This window comes from Electrona antarctica (assembly GCF_951216825.1).
Source record: "Electrona antarctica genome assembly, contig: scaffold_61, whole genome shotgun sequence".
Taxonomy (NCBI): Eukaryota; Metazoa; Chordata; class Actinopteri; order Myctophiformes; family Myctophidae; genus Electrona; species Electrona antarctica.
The window spans coordinates 347,659-370,314 of NW_027638718.1; the positions used below are offsets into that span (position 1 = coordinate 347,659).

Consider the following 22,656-nt stretch of genomic DNA (forward strand, 5'->3'; position numbering starts at 1 on the left):
ATGATGTGTGCATTGTTTCACAACTTTTCTCAAATAGGTCGTTTTAATCAAAACATGTTTTTTTTCCCAAATTGATTATAAGAAATCACATCAGTGATTGGGAGGTGGTTTGGGACTGCAGGTTAGTTATGTGGTCCTATAGCTCAGGAGTACAACAGGTTAGTTATGTGGTCCTATAGCTCAGGAGTACAACAGGTTAGTTATGTGGTCCTATAGCTCAGGAGTACAACAGGTTAGTTATGTGGTCCTATAGCTCAGGAGTACAACAGGTTAGTTATGTGGTCCTATAGCTCAGGAGTACAACAGGTTAGTTATGTGGTCCTATAGTTCAGGAGTACAATAGGTTAGTTATGTGGTCCTATAGCTCAGGAGTACAACAGGTTAGTTATGTGGTCCTATAGCTCAGGAGTACAACAGGTTAGTTATGTGGTCCTATAGCTCAGGAGTACAACAGGTTAGTTATGTGGTCCTATAGCTCAGGAGTACAATAGGTTAGTTATGTGGTCCTATAGCTCAGGAGTACAACAGGTTAGTTATGTGGTCCTATAGCTCAGGAGTACAACAACGGAACGCACAAAATGCTTGTTTTGTCTTTGACTGCAGGACTCGGTGGTAGAAACGCTGTGAAACCCTCTGGGCCGTGGGATGGTTAGAAAGGCTGTGAAACCCTCTGGGCCGTGGGATCGTTAGAAAGGCTGTGAAACCCTCTGGGCTGTGGGATGGTTAGAAACGCTGTGAAACCCTCTGGGCCGTGGGATGGTTAGAAACGCTGTGAAACCCTCTGGGCTGTGGGATGGTTAGAAACGCTGTGAAACCCTCTGGGCCGTGGGATCGTTAGAGACGCTGTGAAACCCTCTGGGCTGTGGGATCGTTAGAAACGCTGTGAAACCCTCTGGGCCGTGGGATGGTTAGAAAGGCTGTGAAACCCTCTGGGCTGTGGGATCGTTAGAAAGGCTGTGAAACCCTCTGGGCCGTAGGATGGTTAGAAACGCTGTGAAACCCTCTGGGCCGTAGGATGGTTAGAAACGCTGTGAAACCCTCTGGGCCGTGGGATGGTTAGAAAGGCTGTGAAACCCTCTGGGCCGTGGGATGGTTAGAAACGCTGTGAAACCCTCTGGGCCGTGGGATGGTTAGAAAGGCTGTGAAACCCTCTGGGCCGTGGGATGGTTAGACAGGCTGTGAAACCCTCTGGGCCGTGGGATGGTTAGACAGGCTGTGAAACCCTCTGGGCCGTAGGATGGTTAGAAACGCTGTGAAACCCTCTGGGCCGTAGGATGGTTAGAAACGCTGTGAAACCCTCTGGGCTGTGGGATGGTTAGAAACGCTGTGAAACCCTCTGGGCCGTAGGATGGTTAGAAACGCTGTGAAACCCTCTGGGCCGTAGGATGGTTAGAAACGCTGTGAAACCCTCTGGGCCGTAGGATGGTTAGAAACACTGTGAAACCCTCTGGGCCGTAGGATGGTTAGAAACGCTGTGAAACCCTCTGGGCCGTAGGATGGTTAGAAACACTGTGAAACCCTCTGGGCCGTAGGATGGTTAGAAACGCTGTGAAACCCTCTGGGCTGTGGGATGGTTAGAAACGCTGTGAAACCCTCTGGGCCGTAGGATGGTTAGAAACGCTGTGAAACCCTCTGGGCCGTAGGATGGTTAGAAACGCTGTGAAACCCTCTGGGCCGTGGGATGGTTAGAAACGCTGTGAAACCCTCTGGGCCGTAGGATGGTTAGAAACGCTGTGAAACCCTCTGGGCTGTGGGATGGTTAGAAACGCTGTGAAACCCTCTGGGCTGTGGGATGGTTAGAAACGCTGTGAAACCCTCTGGGCCGTAGGATGGTTAGAAACACTGTGAAACCCTCTGGGCCGTAGGATGGTTAGAAACGCTGTGAAACCCTCTGGGCCGTGGGATGGTTAGAAACGCTGTGAAACCCTCTGGGCCGTAGGATGGTTAGAAACGCTGTGAAACCCTCTGGGCTGTGGGATGGTTAGAAACGCTGTGAAACCCTCTGGGCTGTGGGATGGTTAGAAACGCTGTGAAACCCTCTGGGCCGTAGGATGGTTAGAAACACTGTGAAACCCTCTGGGCCGTAGGATGGTTAGAAACGCTGTGAAACCCTCTGGGCTGTGGGATGGTTAGAAACGCTGTGAAACCCTCTGGGCCGTAGGATGGTTAGAAACGCTGTGAAACCCTCTGGGCCGTAGGATGGTTAGAAACGCTGTGAAACCCTCTGGGCCGTGGGATGGTTAGAAACGCTGTGAAACCCTCTGGGCCGTAGGATGGTTAGAAACGCTGTGAAACCCTCTGGGCTGTGGGATGGTTAGAAACGCTGTGAAACCCTCTGGGCTGTGGGATGGTTAGAAACGCTGTGAAACCCTCTGGGCTGTGGGATGGTTAGAAACGCTGTGAAACCCTCTGGGCCGTAGGATGTTTAGAAACACTGTGAAACCCTCTGGGCCGTAGGATGGTTAGAAACGCTGTGAAACCCTCTGGGCCGTAGGATGGTTAGAAACACTGTGAAACCCTCTGGGCCGTAGGATGGTTAGAAACGCTGTGAAACCCTCTGGGCCGTAGGATGGTTAGAAACGCTGTGAAACCCTCTGGGCTGTGGGATGGTTAGAAACGCTGTGAAACCCTCTGGGCTGTGGGATGGTTAGAAACGCTGTGAAACCCTCTGGGCCGTAGGATGTTTAGAAACACTGTGAAACCCTCTGGGCCGTAGGATGGTTAGAAACACTGTGAAACCCTCTGGGCCGTAGGATGGTTAGAAACGCTGTGAAACCCTCTGGGCCGTAGGATGGTTAGAAACACTGTGAAACCCTCTGGGCCGTAGGATGGTTAGAAACGCTGTGAAACCCTCTGGGCCGTAGGATGTTTAGAAACACTGTGAAACCCTCTGGGCCGTAGGATGGTTAGAAACGCTGTGAAACCCTCTGGGCCGTAGGATGGTTAGAAACACTGTGAAACCCTCTGGGCCGTAGGATGGTTAGAAACACTGTGAAACCCTCTGGGCTGTGGGATGGTTAGAAACGCTGTGAAACCCTCTGGGCCGTAGGATGGTTAGAAACACTGTGAAACCCTCTGGGCCGTAGGATGGTTAGAAACACTGTGAAACCCTCTGGGCCGTAGGATGGTTAGAAACGCTGTGAAACCCTCTGGGCCGTAGGATGGTTAGAAACGCTGTGAAACCCTCTGGGCTGTGGGATGGTTAGAAACGCTGTGAAACCCTCTGGGCCGTAGGATGGTTAGAAACGCTGTGAAACCCTCTGGGCTGTGGGATGGTTAGAAACGCTGTGAAACCCTCTGGGCCGTAGGATGGTTAGAAACGCTGTGAAACCCTCTGGGCCGTAGGATGGTTAGAAACGCTGTGAAACCCTCTGGGCCGTAGGATGGTTAGAAACACTGTGAAACCCTCTGGGCCGTAGGATGGTTAGAAACACTGTGAAACCCTCTGGGCTGTGGGATGGTTAGAAACACTGTGAAACCCTCTGGGCCGTAGGATGGTTAGAAACGCTGTGAAACCCTCTGGGCCGTAGGATGGTTAGAAACGCTGTGAAACCCTCTGGGCTGTGGGATGGTTAGAAACGCTGTGAAACCCTCTGGGCCGTAGGATGGTTAGAAACACTGTGAAACCCTCTGGGCCGTAGGATGGTTAGAAACGCTGTGAAACCCTCTGGGCCGTAGGATGGTTAGAAACGCTGTGAAACCCTCTGGGCTGTGGGATGGTTAGAAACGCTGTGAAACCCTCTGGGCTGTGGGATGGTTAGAAACGCTGTGAAACCCTCTGGGCCGTAGGATGGTTAGAAACGCTGTGAAACCCTCTGGGCTGTGGGATGGTTAGAAACGCTGTGAAACCCTCTGGGCTGTGGGATGGTTAGAAACGCTGTGAAACCCTCTGGGCCGTAGGATGGTTAGAAACACTGTGAAACCCTCTGGGCCGTAGGATGGTTAGAAACGCTGTGAAACCCTCTGGGCTGTGGGATGGTTAGAAACGCTGTGAAACCCTCTTGGCCGTAGGATGGTTAGAAACGCTGTGAAACCCTCTGGGCCGTAGGATGGTTAGAAACGCTGTGAAACCCTCTGGGCCGTAGGATGGTTAGAAACGCTGTGAAACCCTCTGGGCCGTAGGATGGTTAGAAACGCTGTGAAACCCTCTGGGCCGTAGGATGGTTAGAAACGCTGTGAAACCCTCTGGGCCGTAGGATGGTTAGAAACGCTGTGAAACCCTCTGGGCCGTAGGATGGTTAGAAACGCTGTGAAACCCTCTGGGCCGTAGGATGGTTAGAAACACTGTGAAACCCTCTGGGCTGTGGGATGGTTAGAAACACTGTGAAACCCTCTGGGCTGTGGGATGGTTAGAAACACTGTGAAACCCTCTGGGCCGTAAACGCTGTGAAACCCTCTGGGCCGTAGGATGGTTAGAAACACTGTGAAACCCTCTGGGCCGTAGGATGGTTAGAAACGCTGTGAAACCCTCTGGGCCGTAGGATGGTTAGAAACGCTGTGAAACCCTCTGGGCCGTAGGATGGTTAGAAACGCTGTGAAACCCTCTGGGCCGTAGGATGGTTAGAAACGCTGTGAAACCCTCTGGGCCGTAGGATGGTTAGAAACGCTGTGAAACCCTCTGGGCCGTAGGATGGTTAGAAAGGCTGTGAAACCCTCTGGGCCGTAGGATGGTTAGAAACGCTGTGAAACCCTCTGGGCCGTAGGATGGTTAGAAACACTGTGAAACCCTCTGGGCCGTAGGATGGTTAGAAACGCTGTGAAACCCTCTGGGCCGTAGGATGGTTAGAAACACTGTGAAACCCTCTGGGCCGTAGGATGGTTAGAAACGCTGTGAAACCCTCTGGGCCGTAGGATGGTTAGAAACGCTGTGAAACCCTCTGGGCCGTAGGATGGTTAGAAACACTGTGAAACCCTCTGGGCCGTAGGATGGTTAGAAACGCTGAGAAACCCTCTGGGCCGTAGGATGGTTAGAAACACTGTGAAACCCTCTGGGCTGTGGGATGGTTAGAAACGCTGTGAAACCCTCTGGGCTGTGGGATGGTTAGAAACGCTGTGAAACCCTCTGGGCCGTAGGATGGTTAGAAACACTGTGAAACCCTCTGGGCTGTGGGATGGTTAGAAACGCTGTGAAACCCTCTGGGCCGTAGGATGGTTAGAAACACTGTGAAACCCTCTGGGCCGTAGGATGGTTAGAAACACTGTGAAACCCTCTGGGCCGTAGGATGGTTAGAAAGGCTGTGAAACCCTCTGGGCTGTGGGATGGTTAGAAACGCTGTGAAACCCTCTGGGCCGTGGGATGGTTAGAAACGCTGTGAAACCCTCTGGGCCGTAGGATGGTTAGAAACACTGTGAAACCCTCTGGGCTGTGGGATGGTTAGAAACGCTGTGAAACCCTCTGGGCCGTAGGATGGTTAGAAACACTGTGAAACCCTCTGGGCCGTAGGATGGTTAGAAACACTGTGAAACCCTCTGGGCCGTAGGATGGTTAGAAAGGCTGTGAAACCCTCTGGGCCGTAGGATGGTTAGAAACACTGTGAAACCCTCTGGGCTGTGGGATGGTTAGAAACACTGTGAAACCCTCTGGGCCGTAGGATGGTTAGAAACACTGTGAAACCCTCTGGGCTGTAGGATGGTTAGAAACACTGTGAAACCCTCTGGGCTGTGGGATGGTTAGAAACACTGTGAAACCCTCTGGGCTGTGGGATGGTTAGAAACACTGTGAAACCCTCTGGGCCGTAGGATGGTTAGAAACACTGTGAAACCCTCTGGGCCGTAGGATGGTTAGAAACACTGTGAAACCCTCTGGGCCGTAGGATGGTTAGAAACACTGTGAAACCCTCTGGGCCGTAGGATGGTTAGAAACACTGTGAAACCCTCTGGGCTGTGGGATGGTTAGAAACACTGTGAAACCCTCTGGGCCGTAGGATGGTTAGAAACACTGTGAAACCCTCTGGGCTGTGGGATGGTTAGAAACACTGTGAAACCACACCCAGGGAATCATTCTGCCATCAGTTAAACACTGTGAAACCACACCCAGGGAATCATTCTGCCATCAGTTAAACACTGTGAAACCACACCCAGGGAATCATTCTGCCATCAGTTAAACACTGTGAAACCACACCCAGGGAATCATTCTGCCATCAGTTAAACACTGTGAAACCACACCCAGGGAATCATTCTGCCATCAGTTAAACACTGTGAAACCACACCCAGGGAATCATTCTGCCATCAGTTAAACACTGTGAAACCACACCCAGGGAATCATTCTGCCATCAGTTAAACACTGTGAAACCACACCCAGGGAATCATTCTGCCATCAGTTAAACACTGTGAAACCCTCTGGGCCGTAGGATGGTTAGAAACACTGTGAAACCCTCTGGGCTGTGGGATGGTTAGAAACACTGTGAAACCCTCTGGGCCGTAGGATGGTTAGAAACACTGTGAAACCCTCTGGGCCGTGGGATGGTTGGAAACACTGTGAAACCCTCTGGGCCGTAGGATGGTTAGAAACACTGTGAAACCCTCTGGGCCGTAGGATGGTTAGAAACACTGTGAAACCCTCTGGGCCGTAGGATGGTTAGAAACACTGTGAAACCCTCTGGGCCGTAGGATGGTTAGAAACACTGTGAAACCCTCTGGGCTGTGGGATGGTTGAATCATTCTGCCATCAGTTAAACCAACAGTCAGGGTGTTGATGTTTCTGGGAAGGAGATCATCATGTGATCACGTGATGCAAAGTAAAGCTAATCATGGGGACCAGTTCCATTTGACTGAGACGCTTTATGACCACATAAACCTTTATTGATGCTCTAAGGACAATCTGACAGTGATAACAGCAGCAGCACAGACCGTCAAACTGAGGACAGACACACACGGGTACGAGCTGAAGCTGCCGTCCGACTCTGAGCTTGTGTTTCTGAGTCAAAATGTTAAAGCTGTATAATAATCCCATGCTAATCGTTAATGTTAAATCTGTATAATAATCCCATGCTAATCGTTAATGTTAAATCTGTATAATAATCCCATGCTAATCGTTGCTAAAGATGAATTCAGAAACGGGTCTCATGGTCGCAGCGACCTAGACCTGCAGGTCTTCTACTCAATGAACACAAGGCTGCTGTACTTTATACCTCATACTAAGCATTTAAAGTATGAGGTATAAAGTACTTTATACCTCATACTAAGCATTTAAAGACTAAGTATGAGGTATAAAGTACTTTATACCTCATACTAAGCATTTAAAGTATGAGGTATAAAGTACTTTATACCTCATACTAAGCATTTAAAGACTAAGTATGAGGTATAAAGTACTTTATACCTCATACTAAGCATTTAAAGACTAAGTATGAGGTATAAAGTACTTTATACCTCATACTAAGCATTTAAAGACTAAGTATGAGGTATAAAGTACTTTATACCTCATACTAAGCATTTAAAGACTAAGTATGAGGTATAAAGTACTTTATACCTCATACTAAGCATTTAAAGTATGAGGTATAAAGTACTTTATACCTCATACTAAGCATTTAAAGTATGTTGTGTAAGTTGTGTTCATACAACAGAACACAACCTTCAGGAAATACGTTTGCTGCGACCATGAGGCCCGTTTCTGAATCTGTCTATACTAGTCCTTACCCGTTCTGAATATATGAACAGCAAATGATGTTCAGTCTGGGTAATCTATCTATCTATCTATCTATCTACCCCCCCCCTAATCTGTGTCCGTCCCAACATGCATTTCACTGGTGACCCGGAAGCCGTCCCAACATGCATTTCACTGGTGACCCGGAAGCCGTCCCAACATGCGTTTCACTGGTGACCCGGAATTGGACAGACAGACAGCGACCGAGCAAAATAGACAGCGGGCGAGCGATCGCTAAATTATTAGATAGAGCATTTGTTCAGGCTTCCTCTAACCTATCGATCAGTCTTTCTCTAACCCTAGTCTACACTATAGAGTGCTACAGTATGTGAAATGATATCTAAATTACATAAGTGTAGTCTTTGCATACGCCTGTAAGGTCGTCAAGGTTCATGTAAGTGCTACGGGGCTGAGGTGGAGTCTGTAGAGGTGGGTTTTCAGACAACGGCGGGAGGTTGGGAGGAGTCTGTAGAGGTGGGAGGTTGGGAGGAGTCTGTAGAGGTGGGTTTTCAGACAACGGCAGGAGGTTGGGAGGAGTCTGTAGAGGTGGGTTTTCAGACAACGGCAGGAGGTTGGGAGGAGTCTGTAGAGGCAGGAGGTTGGGAGGAGTCTGTAGAGGTGGGAGGTTGGGAGGAGTCTGTAGAGGTGGGAGGTTGGGAGGAGTCTGTAGAGGTGGGAGGTTGGGAGGAGTCTGTAGAGGTGGGAGGTTGGGAGGAGTCTGTAGAGGTGGGAGGTTGGGAGTGATTCTGCAGTTCTGAAGGCGGGTACACGGTGAGAAACACAGCATTCTGTTAGCTTCAGTAGAACTGCTGCCAGTCTCCTGTCTGTCTGTCTGTCTGTCTGTCTGTCTGTCTGTCTGTCTGTCTGTCTGTCTGTCTGTCTGTCTGTCTGTCTGTCTGTCTGTCTGTCTGTCTGTCTGTCTGTCTGCACACATCATACAGTCTCCTGTCTGTCTGCACAGTCTCCTGTCTGTCTGTCTGTCTGTCTGTCTGTCTGTCTGTCTGTCTGTCTGTCTGCACACATCATACAGTCTCCTGTCTGTCTGTCTGTCTGTCTGTCTGTCTGTCTGCACACATCATACAGTCTCCTGTCTGTCTGCACAGTCTCCTGTCTGTCTGCACACAGTGTCCTGTCTGTCTGCACAGCATACAGTGTCCTGTCTGTCTGCACACAGTGTCCTGTCTGTCTGCACAGCATACGGTGTCCTGTCTGTCTGCACACAGGGTCCTGTCTGTCTGCATACAGCATCCTGTCTGTCTGCACAGCATACAGTGTCCTGTCTGTCTGCACAGTCTCCTGTCTGTCTGCACACAGTGTCCTGTCTGTCTGCACAGCATACAGTGTCCTGTCTGTCTGCACACAGTCTCCTGTCTGTCTGCACACAGTGTCCTGTCTGTCTGCACAGCATACAGTGTCCTGTCTGTCTGCACACAGTGTCCCGTCTGTCTGCACAGCATACGGTGTCCTGTCTGTCTGCACACAGGGTCCTGTCTGTCTGCATACAGCATCCTGTCTGTCTGCACAGCATACAGTGTCCTGTCTGTCTGCACAGTCTCCTGTCTGTCTGCACACAGTGTCCTGTCTGTCTGCACAGCATACAGTGTCCTGTCTGTCTGCACACAGTGTCCCGTCTGTCTGCACAGCATACGGTGTCCTGTCTGTCTGCACAGCATACAGTGTCCTGTCTGTCTGCACAAAGGGTCCTGTCTGTCTGCACAGCATCCTGTCTGTCTGCACAGCATACAGCATCCTGTCTGTCTGCAAAGCATACAGCATCCTGTCTGTCTGCACAGCATACAGCATCCTGTCTGTCTGCACAGCATACAGCATCCTGTCTGTCTGCACAGCATACAGTGTCCTGTCTGTCTGCACAGCATACAGCATCCTGTCTGTCTGCACAGCATACAGTGTCCTGTCTGTCTGCACAGCACACAGCATCATGTCTGTCTGCACAGCACACAGCATCCTGTCTGTCTGCCCCTCCTCGTCAACCCAGAAGAGAAGAGGGCGATACTCGAAAACTTTTAGCTTCTATAATTCAAGGCATTCCTTGAGAAGATTTACAGCTAAAAAGTTTAAACCTACAAATGTCCCGCTACTATTTATATATCCGTAAAATCCGTATCACAACATTCATTATGCATGCGTGTCTGACATCATTAAAATACCGTTTCCCCCGGAGGAAGAAAACCAATCACCATTGTTTACATGTACAGTGTTGATATGACATAACGATCACTCCTCCTCTCCTCTCCTGATACTGGCAGCACGCCACACATGATTACGCATTAATGTCAACGAAACCAATTCATCGCAGGGTGCCAAGTGGGCAGCCTGCCTGTCACTGTCACACACACACACACACACACACACACACACACACACACACACACACACACACACACACACACACACACACACACACACACACACACACACACACACACACACACACACACACACACACACACACACACACACACACACACACACACACACACAAACACGACTTTAAAAGCTCTAGTAGGCTATGTCATTTTCCTTTAGTGAATAAATGTAATTGTGTCCACTCTGTATGTTAAATCTGACCCTAGATCTGTACTTGGGAGGCATATTGTTCACTCTGTGTGTTAAATCTGACCCTAGATCTGTACTTGGGAGGCATATTGTCATTGGAGAGAATCGTGATCTCAATTGACCTATAGCAAAGCCCCTCCCCAAACTGCTATGGTCCAATCACAGCTAAGCATAACATGGGTTAGACCAGAGTGTAGAGTAGGAGGAGAGTAGCGACACGCTTTGATCTCTTGGGCTATAGTTCCACACATTGCTCCTATGACTGGAACTATCCCATTGAGATAGAATGGGCTATAGTTCCACACATTGCTCCTATGACTGGAACTATCCCATTGAGATAGAATGGGCTATAGTTCCACACATTGCTCCTATGGCTGGAACTATCCCATTGAGATAGAATGGGCTATAGTTCCACACATTGCTCCTATGGCTGGAACTATCCCATTGAGATAGAATGGGCTATAGTTCCACACATTGCTCCTATGACTGGAACTATCCCATTGAGATAGAATGGGCTATAGTTCCACACATTGCTCCTATGGCTGGAACTATCCCATTGAGATAGAATGGGCTATAGTTCCACACATTGCTCCTATGGCTGGAACTATCCCATTGAGATAGAATGGGCTATAGTTCCACACATTGCTCCTATGGCTGGAACTATCCCATTGAGATAGAATGGGCTATAGTTCCACACATTGCTCCTATGGCTGGAACTATCCCATTGAGATAGAATGGGCTATAGTTCCACACATTGCTCCTATGGCTGGAACTATCCCATTGAGATAGAATGGGCTATAGTTCCACACATTGCTCCTATGGCTGGAACTATCCCATTGAGATAGAATGGGCTATAGTTCCACACATTGCTCCTATGGCTGGAACTATCCCATTGAGATAGAATGGGCTATAGTTCCACACATTGCTCCTATGACTGGAACTATCCCATTGAGATAGAATGGGCTATAGTTCCACACATTGCTCCTATGACTGGAACTATCCCATTGAGATAGAATGGGCTATAGTTCCACACATTGCTCCTATGACTGGAACTATCCCATTGAGATAGAATGGGCTATCGTTCCACACATTGCTCCTATGGCTGGAACTATCCCATTGAGATAGAATGGGCTATAGTTCCACACATTGCTCCTATGGCTGGAACTATCCCATTGAGATAGAATGGGCTATAGTTCCACACATTGCTCCTATGGCTGGAACTATCCCATTGAGATAGAATGAGCACTTCCTCATTCCATTGTTACAGTGGGAGTCAACGCTAGTGTCGCTACTCTCTGACTAGATTACTCTGGGTGGGACAAACCTCTCCACCAATAGTTTTCCTATATGATAAAACATTGTTTTAAAAAAATAAATGTCAGGCGCATATTCCTCCAGTGCTACGGCAGGCCTTGTTGACGGATTTGGAAGAGATCTTGAAGGGTCTGGTTCCAAAAATGAACCAGTATTTAATGTGTTAAAACCCATGATATTTACATTGGAATGAATGAGCCTGAGGCTGGAAAGAGTCCAAGTGGGAGTGTCCAAGTGGGAGAGGGCGGGGCTTAGCTAAAGGGCATCATCATAACTCGAGTACAATTGAGGGGCAGGCCCTCATTTTCAATGTAGCCGAAATACAAAATCAACAACATACACTAAATACAGCAATATCAAATATATGAATTGTAAAACAGAAAGTGTCCAAAGCTAAATTAACTATAATAGATACATGAGAATCAATTCAAGCAGTTCATCTTAAATCAGTGAAATCTTGTGGAGGAGAATCGACATTCACATTGGAGCGAGAATGGTGCAGCACTGGCTGAGAGCCAGCGGTCAGAACGCAGATAAATACACTGATCAATAAATACACTGTGTGTACGTCCAACCAGGGAAACTCCCCCCTGTCAGGTGTAAAGGAGTGACTTGGACTCCTCATGCATGAAGGAAGCATGAGTTCAAGTCCGTTGCTCTCCCCATGTCCCCCATATATGGGGACCAGGCTGGCGGAGGGTGTGTAGAGCCCAGGATCACATTAGATCATTGACACAGGGGTGAAAAAATGGTAGAGCTGCCAAAGAATATTCCATATTCGAACGAATTTTCGAATCAAAAAAAGAAATGAATAACTGAATATATAAAATTAACATTCGAATTAAAAAAAGAAAAAATGCTGTGCAAGTTTTCGCGAGACGGTTCCGTGGGTAAGCGTTGTGAGCTTGTAGATTAGTTATATTTGCCACGCGACACGCCGACACCGGCATACATTGAAGAATAAATCAGCTGCCTCGCACTCTTCCTAAACGCAGACTACGCAGGCTGCGTAGTTCCGATTCACAAAAGGCCCCCGCCCGCCCTGCGCAAAGTCGGCAAAGAGCGCACTACGTTATTTGCATACGGACGGTGCGCAAATAACGGTGAGCACAGGGCGGGCGGGGCCTTTTACGTTATTTGCGCAGTGAGTGTACGCTGCTCAGAAGGGTGAAATCTTCCGTCAACAGCGTACCTAGTGATCAGAATCAGAGACAGGCCTGGCCTACACCGAAACTTATTTTGCTGTGTTGTGTTGTGTTGTGTTGTTTCGGACGGACGGGAGAGTATATTTTTAGACAACAACACACAGATCTATCACTCATCAATCTTCAATCATGAAGCGACTTTATCCTTCAGGAAATTATAAAAAGATAAATAAAATGCGTAAGGATGAACTGCGGCGCCGGTCCGGCAGCAGCAGCAGCAATGCAGTGTTCTGTTCTGTGAATTAATACTGCCTCCGTGCCGTGAAGTTTTATGGGAGAAGGGAGAATGCATGCGTTGTGTTCCAACTCGGTTTTCAGCAGCGCCAATGCGCGGAGAGAGAGTTGCGCCAGCAATGCGATCTTAAATGTTATGTCTCAGGTTGTATTGGTGTAAATATAATTATTAAAAAATCTGAATGGCCCCGAATGGCTCCGAATCGGAATCGAAATCCGAATGGGTCGAATTGGTCGAATCCACGTGGGTTTTTAAAACGAATATCCGAATGTAATTTTTGGACAATTCCGGCAGCACTAAAAAATGGGTTACAAAAATTGTGGGATAAGGCCTAGGCCGTGGCTCAGCGGTCCAGGCACCTTGGCTGGTAATCCAGTCTGGCAGTGTGCTGCGGGTTCGACTCCCGATCCCGACGGCCTTTACTGCATGTCTTCCCCCCATCTCTCCCCCCATTTCCTGTCATCCTACTGTCTGTCCCTCCATAAAATAATGACAGAGTTACCGTGTGGGGATCCCTCTACTGTACCCTCTACTGTACTGTACTGTCACTGTACAGTACTGGCACACCCGAAATCATCATATATACAGTTAATATGTGCGTGTGTGTTGGTGTGTGTGTTAGGTTGCGCACAGGTGGTGAAAAACAACCATGCTGTTTTCGTGCTCATACCCAGCCAGGCAGGCAGGCAGGCACCCACCCACCCACCCAGCCCCACCCCCCACACAAGTCCGTAAGGGAGTGGTTGCACCACTCAAAAATACTGGGATAAAAATTAAATTAAAAACAAATAAAGGTGTCGGACTCACTGGTTCTCCAGAAGGGTCATGCACACGACCTCCCTGACCCCGGGGTTGTTGGCCTTGTCGCAGGAGCAGCGCGTCAGGTTCCAGGTGGCCAGACGGACCGCCGCCGCCGCGCCCCCCCGGGTGCCTGGCGGGCCGGCGGGCGGCTGGGGGGGGTCCACGGGCCGCGACGACGCCATCTGGGTGGGTCCGCCGGGGGGGAGGGGGTCCAGGTCCTCGCTGTGCAGGCTGCTGAAGGAGGTGGGGCTCGGGTGGCTGGACGACCTGGCGGTCAGGGGTTCAGGGACGGGACTTTCATTTCAACACAGTAAAACCTGATCGGATTCCATGTGACTTGTTTGTGTTTAGACTTATTTAACCCATTCTGGGCGGGAACCCCTTTTATTGTTTTAAAGCATTATGTTATGCTTTAGGTATTGAAAAATAGCAGATCTACAAGCTCGTAGCGCGGCACTCGGTGCCGCGCTACGAGCTTGTAGGTCTGCTATTTTTGAAAAAACGTTTTTAACTCATATCTTTGCTTCTGAGGGGTTCCTGCCTGGAATAACATATTTTCAGATGGGGGTCGGCGGCCAAATACCCAATTTTGGGGTCCTCGACATAAAATATTGAGAACCACTTATACAGAAACATGAGGTATTTCAGAAAACAGGATTTAGAATTAAAAAAAAATATTTCGACGTCAGGCCTAAATGGGTTAAACAAATCGAATTCCAATCTGGATGTATGTGGCACAGATCTGATTCAGGCCGGATTCGGCCTGCCAGTCTGAACACACAGATCACTTGCAGTGTGAACCAAAGTGTGGGCCAAAAAGATCAGATTTGAAAAAATTAATCAGATTTGAATTGGATTTGAATAGATGCGTCTAAATGGAACCAAAAGAATACGTGTCATTTCCATTATGGTACCTGGTGTGTGTTTGTGGGGTTGTGGGTGGTGTTGGTGGAGGGCGTGTGTGTGTTCTCACGTGTTGTGTGTGTGGGGTTGGTGGAGGGTGTGTGTTTATACCTGGTGTGTGTGGGGTTGTGGGTGGTGTTGGTGGAGGGCGTGTGTGTGTTCTCACGTGTTGTGTGTGTGGGGTTGGTGGAGGGTGTGTGTTTATACCTGGTGTGTGTGGGGTTGTGGGTGGTGTTAGTGGAGGGCGTGTGTGTGTTTATACCTGGTGTGTGTGGGGTTGTGGGTGGTGTTGGTGGAGGGCGTGTGTATATACCTGGTGTGTGTGGGGTTGTGGGTGGTGTTGGTGGAGGGCGTGTGTTTATACCTGGTGTGTGTGGGGTTGTGGGTGGTGTTGGTGGAGGGCGTGTGTATATACCTGGTGTGTGTGGGGTTGTGGGTGGGGTTGGTGGAGGGTGTGTGTATATACCTGGTGTGTGTGGGGTTGTGGGTGGTGTTAGTGGAGGGCGTGTGTATATACCTGGTGTGTGTGGGGTTGTGGGTGGTGTTGGTGGAGGGCGTGTGTTTATACCTGGTGTGTGTGGGGTTGTGGGTGGTGTTGGTGGAGGGCGTGTGTTTATACCTGGTGTGTGTGGGGTTGTGGGTGGTGTTAGTGGAGGGCGTGTGTGTGTTTATACCTGGTGTGTGTGGGGTTGTGGGTGGTGTTAGTGGAGGGCGTGTGTGTGTGTTTATACCTGGTGTGTGTGGGGTTGTGGGTGGTGTTGGTGGAGGGCGTGTGTGTGTGTTTATACCTGGTGTGTGTGGGGTTGTGGGTGGTGTTGGTGGACGGCGTGCGCGAGCGCTCCACGAACACGTGGAAGCGGATTTTGTCGAGCAGCGATCCGTTGATGTGCTCCACCCTCACCAGGTCCTCCACGCTGCGGAAGGACCCGCGCTCAGCGCGGTACGCCACGATGGCGAGCGCCACCTTCTCCGTGATGCCGCGCACACTCTGGAGCTGCGCGGGCGTGGCCGTGTTGATGTTCACGCCCGTTCCTGAGAAGAAGCACAGCTGGCTCTGCGTCGCCCCCTGCTGGTCCCACGCGTCCTTACAGAGGAAATAAGGAAAGCATTAAACAACATTAACCCATTTAGATCTGAGATCGATTCTACAAATGTCTTCACCGTTTTCTATGGACACCGTTCTTGTGTAAAGAGGGTGTTAGTCTCTCACCCTGCGTAACGAGGCTGTGCTGTGACTCACCCTTCGTAAGGAGGAGGAGGGGCTGTGACTCACCCTGCGTAAGGAGGAGGGGCTGTGACTCACCCTGCGTAAGGAGGAGGGGCTGTGACTCACCCTGCGTAAGGAGGAGGGGCTGTGCTGTGACTCACCCTTCGTAAGGAGGAGGGGCTGTGCTGTGACTCACCCTTCGTAAGGAGGAGGGGCTGTGCTGTGACTCACCCTTCGTAAGGAGGAGGGGCTGTGCTGTGACTCACCCTTCGTAAGGAGGAGGGGCTGTGCTGTGACGAGCTGGTCCGACTGGACACGCAGATCTCCAGCTTGATGGCCTCCAGCTTGGTGGCGCCCACGCCGCTCACCAGCGCCAGGTCCTCCACCTAGTGGTCAGAAGTGGAATGTCAGAAAAGGGAAAATAAGTTAACATATAGAGCGTGGCAGTCCCGCCCCCTCGAGAGACCCGGAAAATTATTCCCCGTTCATTTTCCTCATAGACTTTATAAAAAGTCATGACATGACAACAAACACAATGTTTTGGGCCAAACAAAGAAATACAAAACTGCCCCCTGTTGGCCTGTCCTGTCCGCACCTTCTTGAATCCTCCGATGCAGTCTCGGTACTGGACGATGCTCATGGCCACGGCGCGGTTGACCCCGGGCAGGGTCATCAGCTCCTCCTCGGTCGCCAGGTTGATGTTGAGGCGCTCCTGGTTCACCAGGATGTGGGAGAAGTTGCACGCCGCGCTGAACTTCCTCTGCTTCCTCTTGCCCACGCCCACAACGCCGCGGCGCTGCTGGTGCTGGTGGCAGAAGTCGCTGGGGTCGTGCGGGATGGAGCGGTGGCAGCCAAGGTTGCCCCCCATGGCTGGGAGGGTGAACTGCAGAGAGGTGTGTATGGGGGGGGGGGGGGGGACGTTAGCCTGGAAACTACAGCCTGCCACAGGAAGAAAAATCACACCCGTGTGAAGTGAGGGGCGCTCTTATCGGCATACATCCTCTCATTCCGGCCAATCACAATTTGCGCCCTCACCTTCGTCTTCAATGTTTGTGTTTACACAAACCCTCAAAGCTGGACACAGGAGTGGCTGGCGCCTCTCAAAAACAAGAATGACTCTCAGTCATAACTGCCAGGTGCTACAAGCCCTTTTCATTGGTTCATTTTGTTGGTTGACTCACTGGGTTTTGTTATGGTTGTCCTGTAGCTGCAGTTATTTCCCGCCCCCTGGGAAATAAATCTGTTTGTAACCCCGCCCCCTGGGAAATAAATCTGTTTGTAACCCCGCCCCCTGGGAAATAAATCTGTTTGTAACCCCGCCCCCTGGGAAATAAATCTGTTTGTAACCCCGCCCCCTGGGAAATAAACCTGTTTGTAACCGCCGCCCCCTGGGAAATAAATCTGTTTGTAACCCCCGCCCCCTGGGAAATAAATCTGTTTGTAACCCCGCCCCCTGGGAAATAAACCTGTTTGTAACCGCCGCCCCCTGGGAAATAAATCTGTTTGTAACCCCGCCCCCTGGGAAATAAACCTGTTTGTAACCGCCGCCCCCTGGGAAATAAATCTGTTTGTAACCCCGCCCCCTGGGAAATAAATCTGTTTGTAACCCCGCCCCCTGGGAAATAAATCTGGTTGTAACCCCGCCACCTGGGAAATAAATCTGTTTGTAACCCCGCCCCCTGGGAAATAAATCTGTTTGTAACCCCGCCCCCTGGGAAATAAACCTGTTTGTAACCCCCGCCCCCTGGGAAATAAACCTGTTTGTAACCCCGCCCCCTGGGAAATAAATCTGTTTGTAACCGCCGCCCCCTGGGAAATAAATCTGTTTGTAACCCCGCCCCCTGGGAAATAAATCTGTTTGTAACCCCGCCCCCTGGGAAATAAATCTGTTTGTAACCCCGCCCCCTGGGAAATAAACCTGTTTGTAACCGCCGCCCCCTGGGAAATAAATCTGTTTGTAACCCCCGCCCCCTGGGAAATAAATCTGTTTGTAACCCCGCCCCCTGGGAAATAAACCTGTTTGTAACCGCCGCCCCCTGGGAAATAAATCTGTTTGTAACCCCGCCCCCTGGGAAATAAACCTGTTTGTAACCGCCGCCCCCTGGGAAATAAATCTGTTTGTAACCCCCGCCCCCTGGGAAATAAATCTGTTTGTAACCCCGCCCCCTGGGAAATAAATCTGTTTGTAACCCCGCCACCTGGGAAATAAATCTGTTTGTAACCCCGCCCCCTGGGAAATAAATCTGTTTGTAACCCCGCCCCCTGGGAAATAAACCTGTTTGTAACCCCCGCCCCCTGGGAAATAAACCTGTTTGTAACCCCGCCCCCTGGGAAATAAACCTGTTTGTAACCCCGCCCCCTGGGAAATAAATCTGTTTGTAACCGCCGCCCCCTGGGAAATAAATCTGTTTGTAACCCCGCCCCCTGGGAAATAAATCTGTTTGTAACCCCGCCCCCTGGGAAATAAATCTGTTTGTAACCCCGCCCCCTGGGAAATAAATCTGTTTGTAACCCCGCCCCCTGGGAAATAAATCTGTTTGTAACCGCCGCCCCCTGGGAAATAAATCTGTTTGTAACCCCCGCCCCCTGGGAAATAAATCTGTTTGTAACCCCGCCCCCTGGGAAATAAATCTGTTTGTAACCCCGCCCCCTGGGAAATAAATCTGTTTGTAACCCCGCCCCCTGGGAAATAAATCTGTTTGTAACCCCGCCCCCTGGGAAATAAACCTGTTTGTAACCCCCGCCCCCTGGGAAATAAACCTGTTTGTAACCCCCGCCCCCTGGGAAATAAATCTGTTTGTAACCCCGCCCCCTGGGAAATAAATCTGTTTGTAACCCCGCCCCCTGGGAAATAAATCTGTTTGTAACCCCGCCCCCTGGGAAATAAATCTGTTTGTAACCCCGCCCCCTGGGAAATAAACCTGTTTGTAACCCCGCCCCCTGGGAAATAAATCTGTTTGTAACCCCGCCCCCTGGGAAATGAACCTGTTTGTAACCCCGCCCCCTGGGAAATAAATCTGTTTGTAACCCCGCCCCCTGGGAAATAAACCTGTCTGTAACCCCGCCCCCTGGGAAATAAATCTGTATGTAGCCCCGCCCCCTGGGAAAAAAACCTGTCTGTAGCCCCGCCCCCTGGGAAATAAATATGTCTGTAGCCCCGCCCCCTGGGAAATAAATATGTTTATAGCCCCGCCCCCTGGGAAATAAATCTGTTTGTAACCCCACCCCCTGGGAAATAAATCTGTTTGTAACCCCGCCCCCTGGGAAATAAATCTGTTTGTAACCACGCCCCCTAATGTTTGTTTTTAGTTCAATGTTTGTTTTAAAAACGCCATATTGACAATAACACACACACATTAAATGAAGGGAAACTTCACGTCATCTTGTCCCTAAACACACACACATTAAATGAAGGGAAACTTCACGTCATCTTGTCCCTAAACACACACACATTAAATGAAGGGAAACTTCACGTCATCTTGTCCCTAAACACACACACATTAAATGAAGGGAAACTTCACGTCATCTTGTCCCTAAACACACACACATTAAATGAATGGAAACTTCACGTCATCTTGTCCCTAAACACACACACATTAAATGAATGGAAACTTCACGTCATCTTGTCCCTAAACACACACACATTAAATGAAGGGAAACTTCACGTCATCTTGTCCCTAAACCCACACACATTAAATGAAGGGAAACTTCACGTCATCTTTTCCCTAAACCCACACACATTAAATGAAGGGAAACTTCACGTCATCTTGTCCCTAAACCCACACACATTAAATGAAGGGAAACTTCACGTCATCTTGTCCCTAAACACACACACATTAAATGAAGGGAAACTTCACGTCATCTTGTCCCTAAACACACACACATTAAATGAAGGGAAACTTCACGTCATCTTGTCCCTAAACACACACACACATTAAATGAAGGGAAACTTCACGTCATCTTGTCCCTAAACACACACACATTAAATGAAGGGAAACTTCACGTCATCTTGTCCCTAAACACACACACATTAAATGAATGGAAACTTCGTCATCTTGTCCCTAAACACACACACATTAAATGAAGGGAAACTTCACGTCATCTTGTCCCTAAACACACACACATTAAATGAATGGAAACTTCGTCATCTTGTCCCTAAACACACACACATTAAATGAAGGGAAACTTCACGTCATCTTGTCCCTAAACACACACACATTAAATGAAGGGAAACTTCACGTCATCTTGTCCCTAAACACACACACATTAAATGAAGGGAAACTTCACGTCATCTTGTCCCTAAACACACACACATTAAATGAAGGGAAACTTCACGTCATCTTGTCCCTAAACACACACATTAAATGCCATTTAACAATAAGATAATGTAATGTTTGTTTTGTCACCGTTTGTTTTACATCACCTAATCAACATGAGTTAGACTTTAGCACCCCTCACTTCACAAGGGTGTGATTTTGTACTTAAAAGCATCAATGGCCTACTGCAATATAGAAATACTACTATTACACGTAAAAAATGACTTCAATAAAAATACCAAAAGTAAGAGTACTCGTTATGCAGACATGTCACATTTCACACACAAAAGAAAAGAAAGAAATGATTTTTAGTACAGTTGAAGGAAGGCAGATCAACACAACTGTTAAGTTACAGTAGGCCTACAGTACAGTACAGTACAGTACAGTACAGTGCAGTACAGCACAGCACAGCATAGCACAGCACAGTACAGCACAGTACAGTACAGCATAGTACAGCGCAGCGCAGCACAGCACAGCACAGCACAGCACAGCACAGTACAGTGCAGTACAGTGCAGTACAGCACAGTACAGTGCAGTACAGTACAGTACAGTACAGCACAGTACAGCACAGTGCAGTACAGTACAGCGCAGCACAGCACAGTACAGTGCAGTACAGTACAGTACAGCACAGTACAGTGCAGTACAGCATAGTACAGTGCAGCACAGTACAGTACAGCACAGCACAGCACAGTACAGCACAGCACAGCACAGCACAGCACAGTACAGTACAGCACAGTACAGCACAGTACAGTACAGTACAGTACAGTACAGTACAGTACAGTACAGTACAGTACAGTGCAGTACAGTACAGTACAGTACAGCACAGTACAGTACAGTACAGTACAGTACAGTACAGTGCAGTACAGTACAGTACAGTACAGCACAGTACAGTACAGTACAGTACAGTACAGTACAGTACAGTACAGTACAGTGCAGTACAGTACAGTACAGTACAGTACAGTACAGTACAGTTGAAGGAAAGCAGATCAACACAACTGCTAAGAGGATAAAACCAGAAAAAGCAGTGAGAGGGATCAGTGTCCTCCATGTTCAACTCATTAAAAGGTGCTGAGGGCTTGTAGATCTGATATTTTTAAATAAAATAATGTCGGGCTGAAGTGCAGGTTTATGTATATTTTGAAATCACAATCTACAAAGTAACTAAAGCTGCCAAATAAATGTGGAGCAATTTAAAAAGTACAATGTTTAATTTAGGCTCAGATGTAGTGGAGTATAGCATTCAATATTGGAAGTACTCCAGTCCATTAAAAGTACCTCGAAAATTGTACTTAAGTTCGGTACTTACGGAGTAAATGTAGTTACTTTAGTTTCCACCGCGGGCTCTGCTAATACTTCCAAAAGATCCGGGAGTCCCGTCCCGGAGTCCTCTGGAGGATGTGACCCGAAGACAGAGAGAGACACGCCGGGGAGCAGGAGCACTGATCACCGCCTGGCTGGCTGGCTGGTGGTCCCACACACCGGGGAGTCCTGCGATGATTAATCCGAAAACAGGGAGAGACACGCCGGGTAACAGAGGGAAGGATCACCGCCTGGTGGTGGAGCTGTCCTACCGTATCGGCATGCAGTATGCCCGGGCTTCAACACCCCCTCTCTCTCTCTCTCTCTCTCTCCCTCTCCCTCTCCCTCTCCCTCTCTCTCTCTCTCTCTCTCTCTAATAATAAATATGAACCGATACTTGCAGGTTATTAGTTAAAGCTGTTTATATTCCTAGTATTGCAGCCTCTTCGGTCACAGTGCATGTTCTACAGCAGGCAGACAGACGGACAGACGGTGCTGCGGCATGTCGACTCGTCCTGCCCTCTGTGTGTGTGTGTGTGTGTGTGTGTGTGTGTGTGTGTGTGTGTGCGCGTGCGTGCGTGCGCGTGTGTGTGTGTTGAAATGTAGGCTAAATGACATCCAGGGACTTTGTGCTTCTATATTTGCCGGTGTTTCCTCCAACGCTGCACTCCGTGCAGGCAGCCAGCGTGTGCGTGCACCGTCACAGCACAGGCGGGGGGGCGTGGCTTCCTAAACATGACAGGCTGGCCACATGACATGATGATGATGATGACCGCTGCATGTCAAACATGATCTGTGGCGTGTGTGCGTGTGGGTGTGTGTGTGTGCGTGCGTGGTCACAAAGTAAAGCTCTTTAACGGGGTCAGATGTCTCTCTCCTTCTCCCCCCTCTCTCTCTCTCTCTCTCTCTCTCTCTCTCTCTCTCTCTCTACTTTTATGTGCTACTCTTGTTTCTCGTTTGCATAATGTGAACAATATTATGTTGACTTGAGAGAGGACTTATTGGGGTGTCCTGTTGAGAGAGGACTTATTGGGGTGTCCTGTTGAGAGAGGACTTATTGGGGTGTCCTGTTGAGAGAGGACTTATTGGGGTGTCCTGTTGAGAGAGGACTTATTGGGGTGTCCTGTTGAGAGAGGACTTATTGGGGTGTCCTGTTG

The 22,656-nt window shown here is 49.2% G+C and overlaps 1 protein-coding gene across 1 annotated transcript in view; it reads right to left on the reverse strand.

The window, feature by feature from the left end:
- eepd1 (endonuclease/exonuclease/phosphatase family domain containing 1) overlaps window positions 1-22,167 on the reverse strand; it is a 79,674-nt gene extending 57,507 nt beyond the window's left edge. The window contains 5 exon segments of the mRNA XM_079530705.1: window positions 13,781-14,041; window positions 15,466-15,761; window positions 16,151-16,270; window positions 16,480-16,767; window positions 21,507-22,167. Coding sequence (XP_079386831.1) covers window positions 13,781-14,041; window positions 15,466-15,761; window positions 16,151-16,270; window positions 16,480-16,752 — 950 coding nt within the window. The 5' untranslated portion in view covers window positions 16,753-16,767; window positions 21,507-22,167.
- Window positions 22,168-22,656: the final 489 nt, after the last annotated feature.